This window comes from Oncorhynchus tshawytscha, linkage group LG03, assembly GCF_018296145.1.
Source record: "Oncorhynchus tshawytscha isolate Ot180627B linkage group LG03, Otsh_v2.0, whole genome shotgun sequence".
Lineage (NCBI taxonomy): Eukaryota > Metazoa > Chordata > Actinopteri > Salmoniformes > Salmonidae > Oncorhynchus > Oncorhynchus tshawytscha.
The window spans coordinates 57,477,320-57,498,131 of record NC_056431.1 but is presented as its reverse complement, the minus strand read 5'-3'; the positions used below and the strand labels follow the sequence as shown (position 1 = coordinate 57,498,131).

The 20,812-nt window shown below is 47.8% G+C and overlaps 1 protein-coding gene across 1 annotated transcript; it reads right to left on the bottom strand.

Moving 5' to 3' along the window:
* Nucleotides 1-3,061: 3,061 nt before the first annotated feature.
* LOC112235461 (matrix-remodeling-associated protein 5) lies at nucleotides 3,062-18,386 on the bottom strand. Its single transcript, XM_042320094.1, has 11 exons — nucleotides 18,061-18,386; nucleotides 16,451-16,650; nucleotides 16,175-16,304; nucleotides 15,723-15,961; nucleotides 15,444-15,595; nucleotides 14,774-15,227; nucleotides 11,419-14,681; nucleotides 10,350-10,888; nucleotides 9,335-9,923; nucleotides 6,522-7,557; nucleotides 3,062-6,399 (listed from the first exon to the last, which is right to left on the bottom strand). Exons 2-11 carry the CDS (start codon nucleotides 16,627-16,629, stop codon nucleotides 4,155-4,157), a joined length of 8,826 nt encoding a protein of 2,941 aa, XP_042176028.1. The 5' UTR covers nucleotides 16,630-16,650; nucleotides 18,061-18,386; the 3' UTR covers nucleotides 3,062-4,154.
* Nucleotides 18,387-20,812: the final 2,426 nt, after the last annotated feature.

Sequence of the window (20,812 nt, the reverse complement as noted above, 5' to 3'; positions counted from 1 at the left end):
GTGTGTGTGTGTGTGTGTGTGTGTGTGTGTGTGTGTGTGTGTGTGTGTGTGTGTGTGTGTGTGTGTGTGTGTGTGTGTGTGTGTGTGTGTGTGTGTGTGTGTGAGATAATCAGTAGGATGGACACTTCACGACTCAGTGTTTCCCCTAAGCACCCCTCTTCTGTTTAGGTATTAAAACAGATATATATGGAATTCAATAGATTACATGGGATTCAATAGACTTTGGTATGTTTGGATCGTTTCAGTCGTCATCTGGGTTTCCATGGTGACTGAGTCATATCTAGTGTACCGACCGTCTGAACCCACCTGCTGACTAAAAGTAACAAAACAGATGAAACACTTCTATCCACCTAGATGGATTTGGTTACATCTAGATTAAGTCATGTCTATAGACCCTTCCCATCTGTTCTGTAGATAAGTGAGACATATTGTCCATGAGTGAAACAACATTACCCTATTATATGTAATGTAGCTGCAATGTCCTGGGAGAGGAACACAGACCGTGATATTTCATAAAGAAAGAAAAGGTCTCTATAATACTAGTGTAATAGAGTTAATACATGTCTAATAGGAGATTCATGGATTTGACACCCGAAGCAACGGGGTTTTGGAAAATGTGGGTGGAGGGGGTTATACTAAGCTAACATATGGAATTGTTTTAAGATGGTCATACCATTGAGCTATTTGATTTTGAATTTTAGAACCCTTTTAGGTATTAAACAAATATTTAAAATATTGAATTTGGCCTTTATTACTATAACCCATAGAAACACATTGAATAACACATTAATGGCAAAAATAAAGGTTTTGAAGTGTCTGTTTTATATCAAGGAGATATACTGTTCAGTACACATATTTAACCCCTTCTTTTTGGGGCTTAAAACTACCTCTATTTTTCCATTCATTTGTATGGGTTACCTTCAGGGTTCGTGACACTTGTGTAAGTCTCATCTTTCCATAGAATGATTATATTAGTTTGTAGGCCAAACCATTCAGATGCTTCAGACGTTTTCATGAGAAGAACAACTTTCGGGATGTCTCATGGTCTGACAAACACTGCTGTAGCTCGACCACCTTCCACCGCAGATGTATAATTCCGACATGTGGTGGATTGAGATACAGCCCATGCTGTAGCTTAAACTGACACATTTTGATGGGGATTCTTTTATTATGTAACTTAGATTGACACAATAGACTCTTAAGGATTATTAAGACCCATTCCCTGGTTTCTCTGCTGAGACTCATGGGATACAAAGCCTCAGGTTCCCAAATAAACCCATTTCCTGGTTTCTCTGCTGAGACTCATGGGATACAAAGCCTCAGGTTCCCAAACAAACCCATTTCCTGGTTTCTCTGCTGAGACTCATGGGATACAAAGCATCAGGTTCCCAAACAAACCCATTTCCTGGTTTCTCTGCTGAGACTCATGGGATACAAAGCCTCAGGTTCCCAAACAAACCCATTTCCTGGTTTCTCTGCTGAGACTCATGGGATACAAAGCCTCAGGTTCCCAAACAAACCCATTTCCTGGTTTCTCTGCTGAGACTAATGGGATACAAAGCCTCAGGTTCCCAAACAAACCCATTTCCTGGTTTCTCTGCTGAGACTCATGGGATACAAAGCCTCAGGTTCCCAAACAAACCCATTTCCTGGTTTCTCTGCTGAGACTCATGGGATACAAAGCCTCAGGTTCCCAAACAAACCCATTTCCTGGTTTCTCTGCTGAGACTCATGGGATACAAAGCCTCAGGTTCCCAAACAAACCCATTTCCTGGTTTCTCTGCTGAGACTCATGGGATACAAAGCCTCAGGTTCCCAAACAAACCCATTTCCTGGTTTCTCTGCTGAGACTCATGGGATACAAAGCCTCAGGTTCCCAAACAAACCCACTGTTTCTGTCCCTCCCAGGACACATACACACACCCAACAGACTATGCCTTGATCAGCAGGCTGAATTTCTTTTATCTTTTATTTATAAAATAAAGTTGGGGGGAAAAGCAGGTTAGTGAGAGATTCGAGAGACATCTCTCTCTTTATGATAAGAGGCACAAAATAACAATATATTACAGTCTTTACAAGACAAATCATTTACACAAAATTAAAACATGATGGTATCAGCTTTTATATGGATATTACACATGTGTGATCTGACACACATCTATGCTACTGTATACAAAAAAATGTAATTACTACAAATACCATCTTCAAAGACTTGGTAAATGTTGTTTTTATTTGACAGATCTTGGGATGTATGTAGCCTACAGCTTAATGGCTGGAAGAGTAGTCAAGTCTGCAGACACAGAGGGCTGCAGACACAGAGCGCTGCAGACACAGAGCGCTGCAGTCACAGAGCGCTGTAGACACAGACAGCTGCAGACACAGAGTGCTGCAGCCTCCTGTGGCTCCACAGAACTATCATTGGAGGAGTTCTGTGACCACTATCAAACATTTGTTCTACTCATAAATACACAACTATACACAGGACTCAAAAGGCCATTTTAGATATTATGGAGGTAAAAGTTCAGAAAGGTTGTAATACAGAGCTGAATATGTTGCATGATGTGTATTGCAACAGCTGATGTTTTTACTCCCTGATATAGTCTGTGATTTTGACACTATTTCTTGTTGTTGAATGATGCAGTTGCTTCTCAGAGCTGCTCATTGCTTTTATAACTCACACTAAGGCTGTAAGATGCATAACACACTATGGCTGTAAGATGTGTAACACACTATGGCTGTTAGATGTGTAACACACTATGGCTGTTAGATGTGTAACACACTATGGCTGTAAGATGCGTAACACACTATGGCTGTAAGATGTGTAACACACTATGGCTGTAAGATGTGTAACACACTATGGCTGTAAGATGTGTAACACACTATGGCTGTAAGATGTGTAACACACTATGGCTGTAAGATGCATAACACACTATGGCTGTAAGATGCATAACACACTATGGCTGTAAGATGCATAACACACTATGGCTGTAAGATGCATAACACACTATGGCTGTAAGATGCATAACACACTATGGCTGTAAGATGCATAACATATGGCTGTAAGATGCATAACTATGGCTGTAAGATGCATAACACACTATGGCTGTAAGATGCATAACACACTATGGTTGTAAGATGTGTAACACACTATGGTTGTAAGATGTGTAACACACTATGGCTGTAAGATGCATAACACACTATGGCTGTAAGATGCATAACACACTATGGTTGTAAGATGTGTAACACACTATGGCTGTAAGATGTGTAACACACTATGGCTGTAAGATGCATAACACACTATGGCTGTAAGATGCATAACACACTATGGCTGTAAGATGCATAACACACTATGGCTGTAAGATGTGTAACACACTATGGCTGTAAGATGCGTAACACACTATGGTTGTAAGATGTGTAACACACTATGGCTGTAAGATGTGTAACACACTATGGTTGTAAGATGCGTAACACACTATGGCTGTAAGATGTGTAACACACTATGGCTGTAAGATGCGTAACACACTATGGCTGTAAGATGTGTAACACACTATGGCTGTAAGATGCGTAACACACTATGGCTGTAAGATGTGTAACACATTATGGCTGTAAGATGTGTAACACATTATGGCTGTAAGATGCATAACACACTATGGCTGTAAGATGTGTAACACACTATGGCTGTAAGATGTGTAACACACTATGCCTGTAAGATGCATAACACACTATCGCTGTAAGATGCATAACACACTATGGCTGTAAGATGCATAACACACTATGGCTATAAGATGCATAACACACTATGGCTGTAAGATGCATAACACATTATGGCTGAAACACATCCAGCCGTGTTGGGAGTCCCATAGGGCGGAGCACAATTGGCCCCACGCCATCCGGGTTTGGCCGGGGTAGGCCTTCATTGTAAATAAGAATTTGTTCTTAACTGGCTTGCCTAGTTAAATACAGGTTTAAAAAGATGCATGACACAAAAAATGCATTTGGTTTTATATTCTCTATTACTATCTTTTATCAGTCTTTGGTTGAACAGTATCTTCTGCACTCAACTTTGCAGTTTCTTAGGGCAAAAAGTGTGTGTGTGTGTGCCTCCTCCAGACACGAAGATAAGCAGGACCAGGTCTCACTGTGTGTGTGTTCTGTTAGATCACATGTAGATAAGTGGCCTTGGTGTCGGTTCCAATGGCGTTCCGTGCAGTACAGCGGTAGAACCCAGTGTCTCTGCTGGTCGGGTTCTGGATCACTAGGGAACCCTGGGGGCTCAGGTAACGGTTGCCATAGAGACGGGCCTGACCTGTGACCCTTAGCTGGGATTGGTCCGGCATCTCCCAGGTGATGGTCGCTCGGGGGGTTGCTATGACGTAGCAGGTGAGCTGCACAGCAACTCCGGGCCGGGTGTAGGTCAGGGGAGGGGGGCCGTTGGTGATGCGAGGGGGGTAGGCGATGACAATCACTGGAACTGTCAGGATAGACAAGGTGTCCTGATTGGTGGATTGGCAGGAGTAGGTCCCCCTGTCGAACACAGACGCCTGCTGCACAGTCAGAGTCCCGTCATCCAGGATTGAGTACTGACCCGTCCCTGCTGTCTGGCCCCGAGACACGATCACCCCGCTGGGCAACGTCCAGGTCAGAGACTGGGTCTGGCTGGAACTCTGACTGGGGCTGTCTGTCTGGGGACAGGGTAGCCGTAGATTCTCTCCGCTTATGATGCTGACCAGAGAAGCTGATCTGCTGATGACCAAAGGCTTCCTCTCCGGGATGACACTCCTTGCTGCCTCTGACACTGGGCCTCTTGGGTGAGGTGTATCCCCTCGGAATGAAACTCCTGGTACTGTCCTCTTATCCCCGCCTACTGGGCGAGGTGTCTCTGTGCTGACTTGGCCTCCTAAGTGAGGTTTCTCAGTAGTGACTGGGCCTCTGGGGTGAGGTGTCTCCTCTGTAAATGTGAATCCTGAGCGAGGTTTCTCTGGGCCCACTGGGTGAGGTTTCTCTGTGCTGACTGGGCCTACTGGGTGAGGTTTCACTGTGCTGACTAGGCTTACTGGGCGAGGTTTCTCTGTGCTGACTAGGCCTACTGGGCGATGTTTCTCTGTGCTGACTAGGCCTACTGGGCGAGGTTTCCCTGTGGTCACTGGGCCTCTGGAGCGAGGTGGGTCCTGTGTGTCTAAAACCTCTAGATGTACCATCATCTGAGCCTCGCCCCTCTCACCGCGAGCAACACACACCAGCAGGCCAGCATCGCTTGCCCTCACCCCCCTCAGCTCCAGGGTTCCGTTGCGGTGCACAGTGAGTCTGCTGCCGTAGTAAGGCGCCGGGAGAACCCCGTTACCAGGCAGCAACCAGGCCAAGCGGGGTGGAGGGAAGCCCTGGGATGGACAGGGCAAAAGAACTGTCTGGCCTCTTACTGCTGAGACCCTCTGGTCCCCTACATTACTGACCCCATTATGACTAACTTCATTATTAATGACACCATTACCACTACTGACACCATTACCAGTCCTGCCCGACTGAACCCTCCCTGCAGACTGACTGATGGTGATCACAGTACTGAGTCCACTACTGCTAACAACAGCTGTATGTCTGTCTGTCCCATCGAGTCCACCCCTAGTCCCATTGAGAGTGAAGCTGGGTGGGGTCACGCTCACCTCCACCCCCATCACTCTGCTCCTCTCCCCAGCCACGTTGCTGGCTCGGCAGGTGTAGTTTCCTCCGTCAGCCCCTCTAGCCCCCTGGATCACCAAGGAGCCATCTGGCCGCACTACAACTGGACCGGACCCCCCCACAGGGATGACATGATTGATTGGAGAGAACCATGTGACTGTAGGGATGGGCTCTCCTTTGGCCCCACAGTTCAGAGCCACCACGCCCCCTTGTTGCACCTTGATGACCTCATATCTCGTTGTTTGGAAGGAAGGGGGTGAGGTAAGGACTTTGATCATCACCCTCATGGAGTCTCTCCCCATCTGGTTCTCAGCGTGGCAGACGTACTCCCCCTCCTCCCCCATCCCCACTGACGGGAGGAACAGAGTCCCATTGTCAAACACCACCAGCCGCCTCCTCCGTCCCCCTTTCTCGTCCCCTTGCAACAGTACGCTGTTCACTGAGGTTCCGTCCGGTAGGCTCCATCTCACTGCGGGGTCAGGCTGCCCGGTGGCCAGACAGTCTACCTTTAAAGCTGCTCCATACGATACCACCTTCTGATTGGATGACTGCTTTGGCTCAATCTTAGCGGGTTTAGCGGGCTTCGTGACCACGGTGACACGGAGGAGGCGGTAGTCATCAGCCATTTTATTTCGTGCGACACATAAATAGTCCCCCCCGTCTTTCTCCGTCATGGACTGGATATACAGCGTTCCATTACTGTGTACCTTCATCCTCTTGTCAAAACTGGAAATACAACACAGAGAGGATAAGGTTTGATACATCAGCACAAGACACAGACAATCAATCAATACAACAGAGACAGACTAGATTAAACAGATCACAAATCAATATGGACAAGCACACACCTGTAGTGAGCATCCACTAGTTTCTTGCCAGGTACCCTCCAGACCACTCTAGGCTCTGGGTTGCCGGTTACTGAACATTGAAGGAGCAGAGTTTCTCCATATACAACTATAGAACTGGATGGAGAGGTGGAGAGGATCTTAGCCTTACTGAGGGGGGAGGAGGGCCGGAGAGGAGGGTTAAGGACGGCTGAGGAGGGGTTCAGGTCAGAGTTACTGTTAATGGAAGAGGAGGATGTAGTTTTATCTGTGGAGACAACACCTCCTCCTTCATCTCCAGTCACCAACACCCTCACCGTCCTCTTATCCCCGCCTACTGCATTAGTCGCCAGGCACTCATAGCTCCCAGAGTCCTTAGTGGAAAGCTTGCGTATCAGCAAGGTGGCGTTGGGGAGGACAAAAAGGTTCCCGTTGAGGAATTGAGAGGGGAGCAGCAGCGTACCATCTGGGGTCCTCCAGCGGATGGAGGGAACGGGGGCCCCCCGGGCAGAGCAGTGGGCGTAGAGAGGCATGCCAGCTGGCTGGGTTACCCTCTCCTCTCTCGGCTGCTGGATGGCTGGAGGCAGGAAGGAGACATGGAGTCGGACTGACAGACTGCTAGTCCCTGCTGGGTTGGAGGCTACACAGCGATACAGTCCTCTGTCTGCTGGGCCGACAGCCACAATACGCAGAGTACCATTAGGGAATATAGACACCCGGGGGTGAGGGCCATGGGCAGGGTTGGAGTTAAGGTCGGGGGTCAGGATGGAGCGGTCAGGTAGCACCCAGGACAGCAGAGGGACAGGCACCCCCTGAGCCCGACACTCCCACCTCACCTCTGCCCCCTGGTGCACCGTGACCTCTCTGTGAGTGGGTAGCTGAATGCGTGGTGGGCGGGACCAGACCTCCAGAGTCACCATCACGCGGTCAAGACCCACAGAGTTCTGTGCGCTGCAGATATATGTCCCCCGGTCCTGGACCTGCACACTCTGGATGAGAAAGGTTCCGTTGGGTAGGACCTGGAAACGCTCTGCCTTGGTGTCCAGTGATATCACAGCTCCTGGGCCAGACAGAAATACAGTTGAAGTCGGAAGTTTACATACACTTAAGCTGGAGTCATTAAAACTCATTTTTCAACCACTTCACAAATGTCTTGTTAACAAACTATAGTTTTGGCAAGTCGGTTAGGACATCTACTTTGTGCATAATTTTTTCAACAATTGTTTACAGACAGATTATTTCACTTATAATTCATTGTATCACAATTCCAGTGGGTCAGAAGTTAACATACACTAAGTTGAATGTGCCTTTAAACAGCTTGGAAAATTCCAGAAAATGATTTCATGGCTTTAGAAGCTTCTGATAGGCTAATTGACATCATTTGAGTCAATTGGAGGTGTACCTGTGGATGTATTTCAAGGCCTACCTTCAAACTCAGTACCTCTTTGCTTGACATCATTGGAAAATCAAAAGAAATCAGCCAAGACCTCAGAAAAACAATTGTAGAGCTCTATAAGTCTGGTTCATCCTTGGGAGCAATTTCCAAATGCCTGAAGGTACCACGTTCATCTGTACAAACAATAGTAGGCAAGTATAAAAACCATGGGACCACGCAGCCGTCATATCGCTCAGGAAGGAGACACGTTCTGTCTCCTAGAGATTAATGTACTTTGGTGCGAAAAGTGCAAATCAATCCCAGAACAACAGCAAAGGACCTTGTGAAGATGCTGGAGGAAATTAGGTCAAAAGTATCTATATCCACTGTTAAACAGGTCCTATATCGACATAACCTGAAAGGCCGGTCAGCAAGGAAGAAGCCACTACTCCAAAACTGTCATAAAAAAGCCAGACTACCATTTGCAACTGCACATGGGGACAAAGATCATACTTTTTGGAGAAATGTCCTCGGTTCTGATGAAACAAAAATAGAACTGTTTGGCCATAATGACCATCATTCTGTTTGGAGGAAAAAGGGGGAGGCTTGCAAGCCGAAGAATACCATCCCAACCGTGAAGCACGGGGGTGGCAGCATCATGTTGTGTGGGTGCTTTGCAACAGGAAGGACTGGTGCACTTCACAAAATAGATGGCATCATGAGGGAGGAAAATTATGTGGATATAACATCTCAAGACATCAGTCAGGAAGTTGAAGCTTGGTCGCAAATGGGTCTTCCAAATGGACAATGACCCCAAGCACACTTCCAAAGTTTTGGCAAAATGGCTTAAAGACAACAAAGTCAAGGCATTGGAGTGGCCATCACAAAGCCCTGACCTCAACCCTATAGAAATGTGTGGGCAGAACTGAAAAAGCGTGTGCGAGCTATGAGGCCTACAAACTTGACTCAGTTACACCAGCTCTGTCAGGAGGAATGGGCCAAAATTCACCCAACTTATTGTGGGAAGCTTCTGGAAGGCTACCCAAAATGTTTGACCCAAGTTAAACAATTTAAAGGCAATGCTACCAAATAATAATTGAGTGTACGTAAACTTCTGACCCACTGGGAATGTGATGAAAGAAATAAAAGCTTAAATAAATCATTATCTCTACTATTTTTCTGACATTTCACATTCTTAAAATAAATTGGTGATCCTAACTAACCTAATACAGGGAATTCTTACTATAATTAAATGTCAGGAATTGTGAAAAACTGAGTTTCAATGTAGTTGGTTAAGGTGAATGTAAACCTCAGACTTCAACTGTACATATTGAGTGGCGTATTGTGTGACAGTAGTGAGTGCATTGAGTAAGATGTATGAATGACAAAGTATGTATTGTGTGTATGTGAGTGACAGTAGCATGTATTGTGTGTAGAATTGAGAGTAGAGTGTGTGGCGTACCTGTGGAGACCTTGATCCAGGTGATTGTGGGAGGAGGCTGTCCAATGGCCTCGCATGGCAGGAGGGCGTCACTCTCAGCTGGGACAGACATGGAGCGTACGTGGGGGGGAGTAATAAGGGGCCTGACACGCAGGACAGGGGTCTGAGGGGGGCGTTGGGCAGTCACACTACGGTGTGGAGAGAGGGGAGGGGAACGAGGAGGAGTAGAGCCAGTGTTGACCCCGGCCTGAGGGTCTGTGGTGGGTGGGAAGATCTTGGGAGGGCTGGACGGAGCTCTTGTGGTGAGGACTGCAGAGGAAGGGGTCTCTGAAATGTCTGGGAGAAGAAGTTTGGGGTTGGCACGGTGTGGGAGAGAGGGTGCGTGTTTTATTGGGGGTGGAGTTCTGACTGGGTCAGGCCTAGTGATACGGTGTTGTGGGTCGTTGGGGTAAGGTGGGGGGTGGTAGCGACTGCCATGTGAGTCTGGGATGGCATTTAGCCCAGGATTCCTCCAGACTGTTGTAGTAGTAGGAGTGGTAGACGTAGTTGTGGGAATAGTGGTAGTAGTTGTGGGAATAGTGGTAGTAGTTGTAGGAATAGTGGTAGTAGTTGTGGGAATAGTGGTAGTAGTTGTAGGAATAGTGGTAGTAGTTGTAGGAATAGTGGTAGTAGTTGTAGGAATAGTGGTAGTAGTTGTGGGAATAGTGGTAGTAGTTGTAGGAATAGTGGTAGTAGTTGTGGGAATAGTGGTAGTAGTTGTGGGAATAGTGGTAGTAGTTGTGGGAATAGTGGTAGTAGTTGTAGGAATAGTGGTAGTATTTGTGGGAAAAGTGGTAGTAGGAATAGTAGTTGTAGGAATAGTTATAGTGTTAGTTCTTCTAATGGAGGTGATGACTGTAGAGGAGGTGATGGCTGAAACAGTGGGAGCTGCTGTATCAGGTGTGTTTGGGGACAGTAGTTGTGTTGTAGATGAAAGAGAGCTGTTTATTTCTGACTCTGGTTGTCTCTCCTCTGGTTTATCAGGTGCTAGATAGACTGGTTCCATCTCACTGTGTTCTTCATCAGTGGCTGGTGGTTCCATCTCACTGTGTTCTTCGTCAGTGGCTGGTGGTTCCATCTCACTGTGTTCTTCATCAGTGGCTGGTGGTTCCATCTCACTGTGTTCTTCATCAGTTGCTGGTGGTTCCATCTCACTGTGTTCTTCATCAGTTGCTGGTGGTTCTATCTCTCTGTGTTCTTCATCAGTGGCTGGTGGTTCTACCTCTCTTTGTTCTTCATCAGTGGCTGGTGGTTCTACCTCTCTGTGTTCTTCATCAGTTGCTGGTGGTTCTACCTCACTGTGTTCCTCCTCAGTTGCTGGTGGTTCTACCTCTCTGTGTTCTTCATCAGTTGCTGGTGGTTCTATCTCACTGGGTTCTTCATCATTTGCTGGTGGTTCTATTTCACTGGGTTCTTCATCAGTGGCTGGTGGTTCTTCCTCATTGGGTTCTTCATCAGCAGCTGGGTAGAGGGGTTTTATCTCACTGGGTTCTATCTCACTGGGTTCTTTCTCAGTGCCAGTAGGTGTTGTTCTGCCTGGTGTGGTTCCAGACCGAGGGGGAGTTGTTTTGATATCCTCTGGGTTGTGTTGGTTGAAGACAGATGGAACCTGCTCTTTTGGAGTGGCCCAGACCTGACCCTCTGTTTCATCATAACTTTGTTTGTCTGTATTGCTGTGTGTAACTGTGGGTGTATGTTTGTCTGTGTGTGTACTAGTTGTTGTGGGTGTATATTTGTCTGTGTGTGTACTAATTGTTGTGGGTGTATGTTTGTCTGTGTGTGTACTAGTTGTTGTGACGGTGGGTGTATGTTTGCCAGTGTGTGTGCGAGTGAGTGTGCAAATCTCTGTGTGTGTGCTAGTCGTTTGGGACCTGTCAGGGAGCCAGGAAGCAGTGTATGCTGAGTGAGTCACCCTGCCTGTGTGTGTCTGGGGGGGAGAGGCAGGAAAGAAAGCAGGGGGGAAGACGGATGTGCTTGATGGAGCAGTGATCCTAGTAGAGGATGGAGCAGTAGTTCTAGTAGTGGTTGTAGTAGTGGTTCTAGTAGTGGTTGTTCCAGCTGCTGGCAGTCCCCTGGGGTCTGCAAGTGCTGCTCTGGGGCTATTCTGGCGAGAGGAGGTTGGACCTGGGGTATTCTGGCGAGGGGAGGTTGGACCTGGGGTATTCTGGCGAGAGGAGGTTGGACCTGGGGTATTCTGGCGAGAGGAGGTTGGACCTGGGGTATTCTGGCGAGAGGAGGTTGGACCTGGGGTAGGTTGGACCTGGGGTATTCTGGCGAGGGAGGGGAGGGGTATTCTGGCGAGGAGGACCTGGGGTGGACCTGGGGTATTCTGGCGAGAGGAGGTTGGACCTGGGGTATTCTGGCTTGGACCTGGGGTATTCTGGCGAGGAGGTTGACCTGGGGTATTCTGAACCTGGGGTATTCTGGCGAGAGGAGGTTGGACCTGGGGTATTCTGGCGAGAGGAGGTTGAACCTGGGGGGTATTCTGGCGAGAGGAGGTTGATGGGGTATTCTGGCGAGAGGAGGTTGAACCTGGGGTATTCTGGCGAGAGGAGGTTGAGGGGTATTCTGGCGAGAGGAGGTTGAACCTGGGGTATTCTGGCGAGAGGAGGTTGAACCTGGGGTATTCTGGCGAGAGGAGGTTGGAATTCCTGGGGGGTATTCTGGCGAGAGGAGGTTGAACCTGGGGTATTCTGGCGGGGTAGAGGAGGTTGGACCTGGGGTATTCTGGCGACCTGGGGTATTCTGGCGGGAGGAGGTTGAACCTGGGGTATTCTGGCGAGAGGAGGTTGAACCTGGGGTATTCTGGCGAGAGGAGGTTGGACCTGGGGTATTCTGGCGAGAGGAGGTTGGACCTGGGCTATTCTGGCGAGGGGAGGTTGGACCTGGGGTATTCTGGCGAGAGGAGGTTGAACCTGGGGTATTCTGGCGAGGGGAGGTTGGACCTGGGGTATTCTGGCGAGGGGAGGTTGGACCTGGGGAATTCTGGGGGGCGGTGGGTCGTCCTCTGGGTCTGTTGTTGCGTCTCCTCTGGCCGGGCCTTCTCCTGGAATTCCAGGGGATTCTGGATTGCGATGGGACAGAGTTGGAGAATGTTAACTGTCCAGAGTTTGTTGTTCCATACCTCCCCCTCTCACCTGTGGTCCTTACAGGATTAAGCACCTCTGTGCTAATGTCATTGATGCTGGAGGTTGGCTTTGTGCTTTTAGGGGAACTCTCTGTCTCTGTTCCTGTCCCTGTATCTGTGTCTGTCTTTGACTGAGGGGTCTGGGGGAAGTTATTGGTCTTATCTGCAGTGTTTGTTGTCTCTGGGGCCACTCTATCCTTTGTTAGCAGGTCTGGGATCAGTGATGTGTGAACAGTATTCAACCCCTCTTCCTGTAGACTGGGGACATCTGTGGAAAAACCCTCTGTGGTATCAGCCTCTGACTCCAATACAGTACGCTGAGGGGATTTTCCTCCCACTGTAACCTCTGGTGTGCTCTTTGGTAGTGTGGTGTTTGGTAGTGTGGTCTTTGGTTGTGTGGTCTTTGGTTGTGTGCTGCCTGGCTTTATTCTGGTTGTCTGCATTCTGGTTGTCTTTGCTTCAGTTGGGGCTGCTGCGGTTGTCTTTGCTTCGGTTGGATTTGATGTGGTTGTCTTTGCTTCAGTTGGGGTTGAGGTTGTTGTCTTTGCTTCAGTTGGGGTTGAGGTTGTTGTCTTTGCTTCAGTTGGGATTGATGTGGTTTCCTTTGCTTCAGTTGGGGTTGATGTGGTTTCCTTTGCTTCAGTTGGGGTTGATGTGGTTTCCTTTGCTTCAGTTGGGGTTGAGGTTGTTGTCTTTGCTTCACTTGGGGTTGATGTGGTTTCCTTTGCTTCAGTTGGGGTTGATGTGGTTTCCTTTGCTTCAGTTGGGGTTGATGTGGTTTCCTTTGCTTCAGTTGGGGTTGAGGTTGTTGTCTTTGCTTCAGTTGGGGTTGAGGTTGTTGTCTTTGCTTCACTTGGGGTTGATGTGGTTTCCTTTGCTTCAGTTGGGGTTGAGGTGGTTGTCTTTGCTCTAGTTGAGGGGGCTGAGGTGGTAGTACGTGCTCTAGTTGGGGGTGATACATACAGGGAGTCTGTGATTTTAGGGGCAGTCCTTTCACGTATCTTAGCCAGCAGCTCGGCCCATTTCTGAGGGTCTATCTTGTGTTTGGCCAGGTTAAGCCTCCGACGGCCCTCCAGCCTGTTCCTCTTCTGCTCCACAGGGAAGCCTCTCCTCAGGGGCCTCCTTCCCCTCTGAGGGGGTCCGCCTCCCTCCACCCTCACCATGTGAGATCTGATGGGGGGGCGCCGTGTCAGAGGAGGTTTAGGTCTAAGACCTCTCCTCCTGGTGTTACCTGCCCTGGTGTGCAGTATGTTCTCCTCCTCCTCCTTGTCATTTCCTGACACCCCCTCTTCAACCTCCTTGACCCCTAGAGGGGCTGGTACCCTGTTGGACAACCCCACCACAGACTGTGGCCTCATGGGATATCTCATGCTTGATGAGGTGTCGGTAGAACGTGGGGTTAGAATCAGTCTGGTGGAGTGAGAGTCAGCACCGTGCTGGTTCACCGCTACACAACGGTATAGTCCTGCGTCTCTCTGCCCAGGGAAGGGGAGAGACAGGGTACCATTGGCTAAGACGGTCACCCCTGCCTCCCCCCTTCTTCTCCCCTTGTTCCTACTCCCTACCACTTCCCCGTCAGGGAGAACCCAGTTCACCTCAACCTTCGGTGAACCAGAGGCCTCACACGGTAGACTGACAGGGTCTCCAACCAATCCAGTCACAGCAGCGCCTAGCTCCTCCCCTGGGGGAGCGTTGGATGATTCTACTACCACCAGACGGAGGGGGAGAACATCGACATTTCCTCCCGCCCGGGCCACGCAGTAGTACAGTCCAGCATCAGAGTGATCCACTCTCTGCAGGATCAGTCCTTGGCCAGACACCCGGACCCTACCATCTGAGCTATGGTAGGGGAAGGAGACTGTTAAACCATCTGGAAACACCCATTGGAGCCTGGGGTCTCCAGAGCTTAGGTCCTCAGTAGAGCTAAGGACAGGACAGGGCAGGTGGATCTGGCTGTCTGTGGCTGCTGTAAAAGCTGTGTGGGTGTGGTTGGTCTGGATGAGGACCCAGGGGTGTTGGGATGGGGGGTCTGGGGGGGCAGACACCAGGGTGGACAGGGTCAGTTTAACCCTGTGGGTGCTGGACTGAGCTCTGTTGAACTGGAGACTAACATGGGGCTGCAGTAACCAGGCAGGATGGGCTTGGACACTGGCCCTGACCCCTGTATGGTAGTAGCCCTCTCTCTCTGCTCTCTGTCTGTACCTGAAGGACATGAAATGAATGTGTTGGGGTTAAAACAAAATTGTAGGATAATGACAGAGGAATGTGTTGTGTGTGTTTCTGTAATTTCATACCTGTAGGCAAGTGTTGGGGCTTTACTCAACATGATTTCTCTCTGAAGCCTGGCAGGTGTCTCACTGTAGTAGGCCATCAGCCTCCACAGCCTCTCATAGCTGTGCCCATCCACCCCACAGAACAGGGAAAGGGATAGAGAGAGGGAGAGGGGGGTGAAGGAGGAGGAAAGTTGTGGTGGGGTAATGTCAGGAGTCTGTGAGGAGTGTGTGATGTTACACTTCAGATCAACGGCATTCCCCTGTTGGTCGGACATCCCCAAGGAGGCGTGACCTAAAGCCTCTCTAAAAGTTTCTATTGACTGAATTCCGCCATCCTCCTGAGATGAGGCTCTGGGATTGGTGGCAATTACAGGCGAGGAGCAGGATAAGTCTTTCTGCTGCAAAAGACCACGTCCCTTCAGGTGATTAGGTGAGGCACAGACCAGGCACTGTGGCCCCGGACATTTCAACAACCCTGAGAGAGAAGAGAAGAATCAGTATTTCCTCACCCAAATAAGCATCCCAGTGATTTTGGGACTAGTGTAAGGACTAGGGGTTAGTGAAAGGACTAGGGGTTAGTGAAAGGACTAGGGGTTAGTGAAAGGACTAGGGGTTAGTGTAAGGACTAGGGGTTAGTGAAAGATCTAGGGGTTAGTGAAAGATCTAGGGGTTAGTGTAGTGTGATTGTCACCTGGGTGAGAGATGCTCCAGGCCTGCAGCCAAGCCATGCTGCAGTCACAGGTCCAGGGGTTGGCCTGCAGAGCTAGGGACTCCAGAAGAGGGGCGGTCCTCAGTATGTCTCTGGGCAGGTTAGTCAGACTGTTGTTGGACACGTCCAGATGCCTGGGGAGAGGAGGGGGATAGTCCAGTCACAAATGACACACTATCCACTAAGTAGTGCACTACTCTTTAGGTGTGACCTATGACTAAGAGTGAATAAATGAATAAATGAAGACTGTAGAAAACCCACCTGAGGGTGGAGTAGCAGAATGTCTGCAGTAGGGACAGAGTGCAGAAGGCCTGCGGGTGCAGCTGGTGGAGCCGGTTCCCCTGCAGTCGGATCAGTCTGAGGTTGGGGAGGCTGAGCAGGGCCTGGGGGTGGAGGGACTGCAGCCAGTTGTGATCCAGGTGGAGGCGCTGTAGAGAGGACAGGCCTGAGAAGCTCTTTGCTGAGATCTCCCTCAGCTTGTTATAGCTCAGCTTCAGGACCTGGGGGGGAGAGGGATGGATGGATGGATCATTGAATGAATGATAATTGACAATATATGGTATAAACTCCTCCAGCTATAAACAACAATACATACACATCAATGTGAGTCAAATGAACACAACAACACAATACAATAACAGTGTCTAAGCTCAATAGAACAATTTACATTTGCTTCCAATTATTAGCTAATTTGACCCCTCTCCTCTCAGTACCTGAAGGGAAGACAGATCTTGGAAAGCTCCGTCAGGAATCTCATGGATGTCATTCCCATGAAGCATCAGCAGCGCCAGCCTCCTCAGACCGGCCAATGAGCTGTCTGGGATCCTGCTGATACTGTTGAACCTTTTAGAGACCAGAGACAAACAGCATCAACCAATGGAATGCCTTTAAAATGTGTGAGAGTGAAAGTGAAAGTGAAAGTGAGAGAGAGAGAGAGAGAGAGCGAGAGAGAGAGGGAGTTTGTGTATGTATTTGTGCACAGTCCTTACCCCAGGTTGATGTGTAGTGTGTGTTGTAGTAGGGGCTGTGGTATGTTGACCAGAGATCTGAAGGTGCAGTGTAGTTCAGTGGGCTGGTAGCAAGAGCAGGGCAGAGGGCAGGCACCACCAGGAGACACCAGGGTCAGCAACACCACAGCCAGGGACACACCACACACACTGGGAACCATCTTATATAGGAGGGCCGCTCACTGACAATATAGAAATATATATGTCAATGTGACACACACACACACACAGTCTCTGCAGTAACAACTATAATAAACTTAACCCTTACCCTAAACCTTATTTTAACCTTAGCAAGCATTTACTTATCAACAGATACTTTGTTAATAGCAGTGGTGGAAAAAGTGCTCAATTGTCGTACTTGAGTAAAAGTAAAGAGACCTTAATAGAACATGACTCAAGTAAAGTGTGAATGTCACCCAGTAAACTTGAGTAAAAGTCTAAAAGTATTTGGTTTGAAATGTACTTAAGCATCAAACGTAAATGGAATAGCTGAAACGTATGTAAGTATCAAAAGTAAAAGTATAAACCATTTCAAATTCCTTATGTTAAGAAAACTTGCCATCATAATTGTCTTGTTTTTGTTATTGATGGATAGCCAGGGGCACACTCCAACACTCAGACATAATTCACAAACGAAGCATTATTGTTTAGTAAGTCTGCCAGATCAGAGGCAGTAGGGATGACCAGGGAAGTTCCCTTGATAAGTGTGTGAATAGGACCATTGTGTCAAAATGTAATGAGTATTTTAGGGTGTCAGGGAAATGGTATGGAGTAAAAAATACATGATTTTCTTTAGGAATGCAGTGAAGAAAAATATGTTTTACTTTTTACTAAGTACTTTACACCACTGGTTGATAGTATGACCATCTGTAGAGTATCTAAATCCGGACAATCCTAATTAAGTGTGTCCTAATGCAGCTACAGTTTCTGCATTCCGAAACACTCTGGGTCAATAATTGTGTTCAATTGGCCAGTGTTCTACTGAGGGCATGATGGCACTGACACACAGCACTGACAAACACTCTAAAGGCATGTGCTGACGTTCCCGTGCAAATTACAGTATGAGTCTGGTTATTCTAACGTCTTGACCAGCTATCTTTGACATTGCTCTGACATTCCAATCTATGTGAATAAATGTAAACAGTAACGTTCTCAAAGGAGAAGAACGAGCTATCTAAATTCAGCAACTAATAATTTACACCATCTGCGGGCAGAAGCGCCAACTGTTTCCTATTGTTTTTGCGTGAGTGGGCTTCATAGAACCTTTCCTCTAATAATCCACAACCAAGCAGGTAACCATCACCATCTGACTATTAACACTCTTGACCCGATGCTGATACGGGCTATTATTTGACTGACTGCAAGACCAGCTGCCACAGAGAGTGATGACATTGAAGAACGGCATACCTTTTCCTCCGTGCGTAAACGCATCAATATGATACAATTTTACAACTTTACATTGCATGGAAGTACAGTTTAGATACATTTTAAATACATTTTAGCATCTAGCGGGAATTTTGACAGAATTTCCCCGGTCATAATATGAATAGTAGGATAGGTATTTCATTTGGGAGCTATAACTTTCAATTTACCTGACAATCCTTCAAATCGAAGATATCAAGATTCTTCATTTCCTTATAGTCCAATTCCCATCAAGTGCTCATTTTTATCCAAAGGGCGATTTGGCAACGGTAGAAATGATAAAAAGTCTTATCATTTACGTAGTATAATATTGGCATTCAAAATTTTACTGACGTTTCAATAGACTACAACTTTATCAATTGAAAATAACAGAGTTGAAAACCAGTAACCTATACAATCCAAGAAAAAACGAATATATCTATATTTGCTATTCCCACACAGCACGTCTTGTTCCACTGTGCAGTTGAAAGGAAAGGAAGGGAAGGGATAAGAAAGAAAGGATTGTAAAAAATAATCTCGATCCCACGCGCTGTGCGCAATAGCCAGGGGACGAGGTAACCTCTCTCTGGATAGCCTGGTCTCATAAACTACACGTAACATAGTACATTTAAATCAGGGGCACCCAAATTAGTATGATATGTTATGTTTGGAATGGTTACATAACAGAAAAGGTTACTTAAGGCAAAGACGAAATGAGTGTGATTGGTTGGGTGTATAACACAAATGTCTAGCAACCCAATGATTGATTGTTCGAATCTCATCATGGACAACTTGATCTAATTAGCAACTTTTCACCTACTTACTACTTTTAAGCAACCTAGCTAAAGTTAGCCACAACAAATTGAAATTCATAACATATCATGCATTTTGCAAATTCATAACATATTGTACGTTTTGCAAATTCGTTACATATCATACCAGTTGTAATTCGTAACATATTATAAGAAATGGATGATGGACATACACAAATGAATACATACCATACGAAATGTAATATATCATACTAAATGGAGTGTCTTGGATTTACAGACAGAATAATATGAAATGCTCTGAGACCAGGTTGCTGAGGAGGGGGTCTGAGTGGGTGACTTCCTCTTTCAGAGAATTGTATCTGGAATGAAAAGTGAGACCACCTGATAAGTTTGCCATTAGTCTATATTTAACCTTTTCCCCACCCCGACTAGAGCAGTGGAATATGTGCTGTGGCAAGTCGGGGACTGTGCCTGTGTTATGTTGTGATGCAACTGGGGGGTCTGATGACGCTGGGAGAGTTCGGACAGGTGTGTGTTGTGGCAGGGGTGGTCCCACGGCCTCACACCTCCAGAGCTAAAGGGGGAAACCGGGAGGTGTGGAAATAGCCAAGGGCTCCTCAGCTGTTGTTCTCAGGGCCTTGGCCGCGTGGGTGTGTCCTTCATTTCTATGTCCCGTCTCTAAATCTCTCTCTCTTTTTCTTGCTCTTTCTCTCTGTCTGAGATGTCTCTGTTATAGGTATCAGTAGTGCTGTAGCTGCTCTTCTGTTCTAGTATAACCCAGCCAGGCTGTAGAAAGCATTAGGCCCAAACCCATTCAGACAGTCCCTCAGTCCCACACAGTTACATAACAGCAAAGCAGTGACCCAGTCCCATTCAGTCCAACACAGTCCCCATCATAATATGAGGTTACCATCATAATTCTGCTGGAATTCATAGTGTCTGACTGTCTGGCCTGCATGCTGTAATGGCATGATGTCGACAGAACAGAGCACCGCAGTGGCACAGAAAGCAGAAAGAAAATGCTCGTTTCCCTCTGAGGGGTTTCTGGACATTGTCTGAAGCAGTCATTTGTGATAGCTCATATTGGTCACGGTTCGAAGCCATGGTTTTTAGGGTAGGTCTATAAAATGTTGTAATATAGCCTTGGGGCTGGTCAGAAGCAGATTAGAGTGTAATATTGGGCATGGTCAGAAGCACAGCCCTGTAAAATGATTTCCCTTAAATCAATGTGGATTCTCTCTGAGTCATGAGCTAAACTAATGGAGGTAATAAACCTCGTCATTGGTCAAAGGGTGGATAACATGAGCCACGATCGAGGATTCCATAGGACTGTGGTTATTTGGCTGAGGCTGTTTTAGTATTTATATTATGGACTATGGTATATAATATGTATTTGTGTAGATATTTCTGAATGTGTAGGCAGCATTATCCTGTACATCAGACATGTCTGAGCATCAGCATGCCTGGCTGGCCCTGGCTAATACCCTGGCCTGGGTTGGGTGGGTCAGGAGGCTGGTCGACCGGGCCAGCAGGAGGCTGTAAGATTAGTCTGGGTCTGACTGGCTCCATGGGGTCAGGGCTGGAAGTCTGCCTGCTCAGTTAGGCTGGGGAAGGGAAGGGGTAGCGGGGTCAGGGCTGGGAGGGTGCCTGGCTGTAAAGATGTAAGTCAGGGGTAAGGGGCCTGTTCCAGAAGGGTGTAAGGCTGGGTCAGTGGTCTCAGTGGCCTGGGCCAGGGGTTTAAGGTTAGCCTGGGGCTAGGGCTAGGGCAGTAGGCTGGAATGGGACTGGTGTAAGAGTAGAGGGGTTAGGCTGGAACAGGGGTGGAAGTAGAGGGGTTAGACAGGGACAGGGTGGAAGTAGAGGGGTTAGACTGGGACAGGGGTGGAAGTAGAGGGGTTAGACTGGGACAGGGGTAGGAGTAGAGGGGTTAGGCTGGGATAGGGGTGGAAGTAGAGGGGTTAGACTGGGACAGGGGTGGAAGTAGTGGGGTTAGGCTGGGACAGGGGTAGAAGTAGAGGGGTTAGACTGGGACAGGGGTGGAAGTAGAGGGGTTAGACTGGGACAGGGGTAGAAGTAGAGGGGTTAGACTGGGACATGGGTAGAAGTAGAGGGGTTAGGCTGGGACAGGGGTAGAAGTATAGGGGTTAGGCTGGGACATGGGGTGGAAGTA

Coding starts and splice junctions, on each gene's coding strand:
- LOC112235461 (XM_042320094.1), bottom strand. CDS start 16,629: ATGGTTCCCAGTGTGTGTGGTGTGTCCCTGGCTGTGGTGTTGCTGACC. Junction 15,228..15,443: donor CTGGAGCATCTCTCACCCAG/GTGACAATCACA, acceptor CTTCTCTCTCAG/GGTTGTTGAAATGTCCGGGG. Junction 10,889..11,418: donor CTTGCAGACCCCAGGGGACT/GCCAGCAGCTGG, acceptor GAACCACACCAG/GCAGAACAACACCTACTGGC.